A 7,231-nucleotide genomic window follows, 5' to 3' on the forward strand; every position below is an offset into this window, starting at 1 on the left:
TTAAGCTCACAAGTCAAAGTTTCTATGGATCAATATTCAACTTCCATGGATCAATTTTTAACTTCCACAGGAACAACATATAACTTGACCTATTATTTAGTCTTTCAAGATATAAGAGTGACCCATAAAACCTAATCAACACTACAATAAACGACGTGTTAGGGGACAACTAGCATGCCCAATCTAAATCACACCAACTAGACAAGCTCAAATTATAATATGTACGTATAAGTATATCTTGCCCTAGACTATTTTTCATATTAAGACCACATATTCATAAGTCTAAAAGAATGACCCTTAATTAGTTCTTCAAAATTCATTAGATACGATCTCTAAAAGAATGACCCCTTAATTAGCTTTATATTTCTACCTTATACCAATAAACCAATTTACCCACCATCCACCTTTTTTTTTTTTTACAAGAACCCACCATCCACTTTAAGACACCTAGAGTCTTAGAGAACATAGAAGATGAAGCAATGATAATGACATAACACAAATTATGAAGATAGCCTTCTTGGCATGAAAAAGTTTCGATCTTTCTGTATTTATTTTCTGGTTCTTTCTGGAAAACCACTAACAATAATTAAATCAAATCTTGATTGATTTCTGTGTATTGCGGCTCTACGCCTTATAACCTACAAAGTTTCTATATATACAAGGACAACTTACCAACCCTACATGCCTAAGCAAAAATACAGCTCAACTTACAAGAGACAAAAGCTAGCTGTTAACAACAAAGAAAATAAACAAAAAAAGATATGCATACAGCAGAGATGTATGTACAGGATAAATACATGTATTTACATGTATTTTCTACAGCCCCCCCTCAAGTTAGACTTGGGGAAGTAGACACAAGTCCTAACTTGAAGTAAAGAAAGTTGTGCTGGCTTTCACCTAGAGGTTTTGTCATGATGTCAGCCAGCTGAAGAGAAGACTTAACATATGCAGTGGAAATGAACCCTTCATCAATGTGATCTCGAATATAATGACAATCCAACTTGAGATGTTTGGTCAGGTCATGAAACATTGGATTGTTGGCAATGTACGTAGCTGCTTTGTTTTCACACAACAGTGGAATGGGTTTAGGAATTGAAACTCTCATATCTTCGAGTATACCATCTAACCATACCAATTCACTTGTTGTGTGTGACATACTTCGATATTCAGATTCTGCTGAGCTGAGGACTTTGAAACTGTCTTCTGTTTTTTTGTTTTCCAGGAAATAAGACTACTCCATAGGAACACGCAATAACATGTTAAGGATCTTCCACTGAACGCACATGTTCCCCAATCAGCATCACAGAACCCTGTAAGCTTTAGTTCAGAACCTGAAGGATAGAACAATCCCCAATCACTTGTTCCCTTCAAGTAAGAAATCACATGTAGCGCGGCTTGAAAGTGTGGCTTTCTAGGTTCCTGCATGAATTGGCTTAGCTGCTGTACAGAGTAAGAAATATCTGGTCTGGTTAATCTCAGATACAGCAGCCTACCAATGATTCTTCTGTATTGTTCAGGGTCTGGCATCACGTCCCCTGTATCAATAGATAGTTTAAGTCCCCTTTGCATAGGGAACTTGCTATGTTTGCTGTTCTTTAGACCTGTGTCTTCCACCAGATCATTGATATATTTTCTTTGATTCAGCATGATTCCCTCCTCGTTCCTGGACACTACTATTCCCAAGAAATATCTCATGTGACCGAGGTCCTTGACTGTGAATGCCTTGTCAAGTCCTTTCTTTAATTCTGCAATATAGCTCTCTTCATCACCTGTGATTAACAGATCATCAACGTAAACAAGCACCATTGTAGTTTTCCCATCTCTCACTCTAGTAAAGAGTGAGTGATCTCTTTTTGATTGCACCAACCCAAACGCCTTGAGGAATCTAGTAAGCTCCTGATTCCACTATCTAGATGCTTGTCTCAAACCATATAAACTCCTTTTCAGTTTGCATTCCTCACCTTTTTTCCCTTTAGTATATCCTTGTGGTGGCTTCATATATATCTATTCCTCCAAAAAGCCGTGCAAGAATGCATTGTTTATATCCAGCTGGTATAAACTCCAATTTCGAGCTGAAGCTAAAGCAATCAAACTTCTCACTGTAGTGAACTTTTCTACTGGTGAGAATGTGTCCTTGTAATCCTTTTCCTTCACTTGCCTATCTCCTCTTTCCACCACTCTAGCTTTCAATCTTTCGATTGTTCCATCTTTCTTGAACTTTGTCTTATACACCCACTTGCAATCTATTTCTTTCTTCCCCTCTGATAAAGTTGTCATTTCCCATGTTCCGTTCTTTTCTAGAGCTTTTATCTCCTTGTTCATTGCATTCACCCATCCTATCTCTTTGCTCGCTTCTTTGTAACTGTGTGGTTCTTTTACTTTGAACACATTGTTTAAAGATCCTACATATTCCTTGGAATATGAGCTCGAGTCACTAAGCTCCCTAGCTGTGAATCCAATTTTATCTGCCATATTACAATCACCCTTCCTACTTGGAAGTGTACAGACATAATCTCTAAACTTATGTGGCATGATAGATTCTCTCGTACTTCTTCTAAATTCTTCATTCTGTTGCTGAACATCTTCATCAACATTTTCTTGTTCAGTTTCTACTTCAGCATCAGTTTCTTGCATTTCATCATTCGGGTTCACGTTTTCTTCTTCTACCTCCATATCATTTTCTCCCTCCGCTATTTCATCCTCGTTGAAGGTTGGCTCATCACCATTCTGGTCAATCAAAGGATCTCTCTGATTTGTTGTCACATTTATCACTTCAGTTTCTTCAGAAAATTCTCCTAGCATTTTCTTCTTGCCTTCCGTATTTTGATCTAAAATAAGAAATGGAAATATATTTTCCTTGAAGACAACATCCCAGCTTACAAACACCTTTTTTTTTTCTCAAGATCAAATACTCTATATCCCTTCTGATCACTAGCATATCCAACTAATACACACCTCACTCCTTTGTTCCCAAACTTGTCTAGTTTCTTGTCTGTATTCGATGCATAACATAGACACCCTATGATCCTCAAGTGATCATAGTTTGCCTTCCTTTTGAGCAATCTCTCATAAGGTGTTTCCCAACCTAATACAGAACTAGGTAAGAGGTTGATAATATGTGTAGCAGCCATCACACATTCACCCCATAAATACCGAGGCATCCCTGCATATATTCTCATGGTTCTTGCTGTCTCAATTAAGTGCATGTGTTTCCTTTCTACTCTTCCGTTTTGCTGAGGTACTCCAGCAATGCTTCTTTGGTGTACTATTCCTCTGTCACGAAACATGTTTCTGCATTCTGCTTGAAACACTTCTGTTCCATTGTCACTTCGAAGAGTCTTTACTTTCACATTGAAATGATTTTCAATGTAATTAAAGAGAGTCTGCAAAATCTCTCTCACCTGTTCTTTACAGGACAAAAAATGTGTCCAAGTTCCCCTACTATAGTCATCAACTATAGTAAGGAAGTCTCTTTCACCTGTAATAGTTGGGACTCTATATGGTCCCCATAAATACACATGGATAAGCTCAAAAATTCCATTCGCAATTGCATTACTTAGCTTGAAAGGAAGTTTCTGGTGTTTTCCTAGACAACAAGCATCACAAAAAAAATCCTTCATAGAATTACAACTGCAAATATCAATATGTTTCATTTTAGAGACAGAACTATGTTCTAATCTAGCATGTAAAACATTCAGCTTTACATCTTGATCACACACAGCTACTGCATTATTGCTTTGCTTCTTCTCTTCCTCTCCTAGAGCTTCATGCTTTCCATCTGATTGCACCACTAGTCTATACAGTCCGTTCTCCTTTACTCATCTACCAACAACTTGTTTAGAGTAAAGGTCCTGTAAAGTACAACTTTCGGAATCAAACACTATACCCACTTTACTAGTCTCAATTAATTTACTTATTCAAAGCAAATTATGTCTAAATTCCTCTACATATAACACATCATGCAAGATCAGCTTGTTTGAGAGCTTCACCTCTCCAACTTTCTCAACTATTTTCACATTTCCATCTGGAAATCCTACCTTTACAGGTTTGCTTAATGGTCTAAAACAAGTGAAAGCCTTTTCATTACCACACATATGATCCGATGCCCCAGAATCAATAATCCAAGTTTCTTTCCCATATGCTTTTGTAAAACTTACTGCATTAGAGACTAAGATTATACCTGCAAAATTTGCCATCTTACTGCAACTTGCTCCAGAAGATTGCTGAGCATTGAACATCTTCATCATTTCTTGCGCCACAGCAGCTACAAGTTTACTGTCTGGCTTCCCATCTCCTGTTTTATTGCTTGTACTCTCCAGTGGATCATCTTGCTCGTAGTCACTCTCATCTCTTCCTGCATTGGCTGCATATTTCATTCCACCCTTTCCTTTTGGATTGTTCTTGAACCAATCTGGGAAACCATAGATTTTGAAGCACCCATCGATTGTGTGTCCCTTCATTTTACAGTGTTCACACCATTTTTTCATCTTCATTTCTCTTGTTTCCCTACCTTGAAAACCTCCGGCCCCTCTTCCTTGATTCATTTTGTTCACAGCAAATGCACTTGACTCATAGGTGTTCTGCCCTTCTATTATCTGTCTTTGCTTCTCTACCTGCTGCACCAAATGAAATGCTCTATTCAGAGTTGGAAGTGGCTCCATTGCCATTATGTTCCCAGCAATGTTCTCATTTTTCTTATTTAGTCCCATCACGAAATCTATCACCTTGTTCCTTTCTTGTATCTCCAAGAACTTCTTTAGCAGCTGGCAGGTGCATGTCTTCATAGCAGTACAAGTGCACTCAGGCAACCCTTCCACATCATGTATTTCATCCCAGATCTGTTTTATCTTGAAATAGTACTCAGAAACTGGCATATTTTCTTGTTCAAGGTTCTTAACTTGTTTCTTCAGAGAGTAGAGAAGAGGAGCATTTGTTTCTCCATATATCTCCTTCAGTTCATTCCAGAGCTTCTCTACAGAGTCTATGTATGTGAAGCTATTGGCAATCTTCTCATCCATAGACCTGCACAACCATCCTCTCAGCATGTAATCATTTCTCATCCAAAGAGCATACCTTGGATCTTCAGTCTTAGGCTTACTCACTTTTCCTTCGAGGAATCCAAGCTTATTCTTAGATCCCAGTGCAAGCTTGATGTTCCTGCTCCAGTTAAGAAAGTTTTCTCCATTGAACGTAATGTTCCCAAGAGGAATATTAGCATTATCAGAGTTTGTAAGAAACAATGGATCTGCATATCCATTCTCATTCTTTGTTTCCTTATCTTCCCCTGCCATTCTGTCAAGGATCAAGAAATCCTTCTGTTTTTGATTCGATTTTGAAACAGTAAGGTGAAAAATTCAAGCTTTTCAACCTTGCTGCTCTGATACCATGTAGAGTTTCGATCTTTCTGTATTTATTTTCTGGTTCTTTCTGGAAGACCACTAACAATAATTAAATCAAATCTTGATTGATTTCTGTGTATTGCGGCTCTACGCCTTATAACCTACAAAATTGCTATATATGCAAGGACAACTTACCAACCCTACATGCCTAAGCAAAAATACAGCTCAGCTTACAAGAGACAAAAGCTAGATGTTAACAACAAAGAAAATAAACAAAAAAAGATATGCATACAGCAGAGATGTACAGGATTAATACATGTATTTACATGTATTTTCTACACTTGTCCTAGACTATTTTTCATATATCTGACCACATATTCATAAGTCTAAAAGAATGACCCTTAATTAGTTCTTCAAGATTAGCTTTATATTAGCTTTATATTTCTACCTTATACCTTCCAATAAACCAATTTACCCACCATCCACCTTTTTTTTTTTACAAGAACCCACCATCCACTTTAAGACACCTAGAGTCTTAGAGAACATAGAAGATGAAGCAATGACAATGACATAACACAAATTATGAAGATAGCCTTCTTGGCATGAAAGGGCGAAATAGGCCGGTGGAAGACAGTACAAAATGGAGCTGCACCGCCGTGTACGGCATGTACTGCCAAAAATATTGTTGCCAACATAACCAATTTTTTTTTTTCAAAGGAATATTTTGTTTTTTTGTTGTTGAAACTATAACATTTTATTTAGGACTTAATTAGGACATGCAATGCGATTTGTTGCTCATCATTAATAACACTAATGTATTAAAGGTTAAAGACCTTATGACAGGAGTATTATAGTATTGTACGTACATATTAAAGGTTGTCAATTAAAATTGACATAAAAGAGTACAAACTCTTAACCAAACATGCTTGAAGGAGATGGTAGATAACGAACTCACCTTGTGACCTCAAGGTCACAATGCAAATTGAGGTCACAAGTTCGATCACAATATGCTTATACTTGGGAGTAAGTAATTTACTTACCTCTCCCTTTACTGATGTGTGTTGTTAGGTTGGTTGAGCTATATGAGGTTTTAGTTTTATAAAATCCATCAAAGAATAAATAAATAAGCTAAGGACAAACCCTCACGTACTGAATTACTGATGATACTTTTTCTGCCCCTTATATAGATGAAGGTGTTACTAAAAAAATATTATGTGAAATTTAAATTCTTCCATCTTGGTCAACCCTTAAGCTTAGGGGCTTAGGATGTTGACAATTTTCCATGTACAATCAATTATACCTTATAGATTATACATACTCATGCTCAGATACAATCGATTGTATGAGAATTCTCTAGGGTGTCACTTAACAACTTCTAAATGTGCTGTAATAATTTCATTTGGGTCACTACATGAAAAGGATGGATGACTATCATAGATTTAGCATAATTCCTAAGAAGATACGTGTTTTTGATATATTGATTAAGACAAAACCATAGCTTATTTCAAAGGAATCATTGTCTATTGTGAATTGTGATAGCTCTTTAAACTTCTCTCATTGATTATTATTCTAGCCCTAATTATATTGCACATGGAAAAAACATCTTGTCCCTTTTCATTTGGGACTTTTAATTTACTACCCCTAGAGTAGTCATACACAAATATATTCAGAATTGTTATGGGCCTATACCTTTTGTTCCAAAGATAATATAATTTTGTTATATTTATATCTTTCTAATTTATTGCTTCAATTTAAATCCATCCTTTCATACTTGCAAATTCCATATATATTTGCATAGTAGGCAATCAAATGACTGTTGCAAATATTTATTGGGCTTGTCTGGATGTTTGGGAAGATTTATCTAAGAATGATTGATTCATGGGGTTTAGTAC

At 36.5% G+C, this 7,231-nt stretch overlaps 1 protein-coding gene across 1 annotated transcript; it reads right to left on the minus strand.

The window, feature by feature from the left end:
* Window positions 1–3,917: 3,917 nt before the first annotated feature.
* Window positions 3,918–5,291, minus strand: LOC145613970 (uncharacterized). Its single transcript, XM_081668996.1, has one exon. The coding sequence runs from the start codon at window positions 5,289–5,291 to the stop codon at window positions 3,918–3,920; it is 1,374 nt and encodes a 457-aa protein (XP_081525122.1).
* Window positions 5,292–7,231: the final 1,940 nt, after the last annotated feature.

The sequence above is a fragment of the Chenopodium album genome, chromosome 25 (assembly GCF_948465745.1).
Source record: "Chenopodium album chromosome 25, dcCheAlbu1.1, whole genome shotgun sequence".
Taxonomy (NCBI): domain Eukaryota; kingdom Viridiplantae; phylum Streptophyta; class Magnoliopsida; order Caryophyllales; family Amaranthaceae; genus Chenopodium; species Chenopodium album.

What these genes read in the sequence shown, in the direction of transcription:
- LOC145613970 (XM_081668996.1), bottom strand. Translation starts at nt 5,291, where the DNA reads ATGGCAGGGGAAGATAAGGAAACAAAGAATGAGAATGGATATGCAGAT.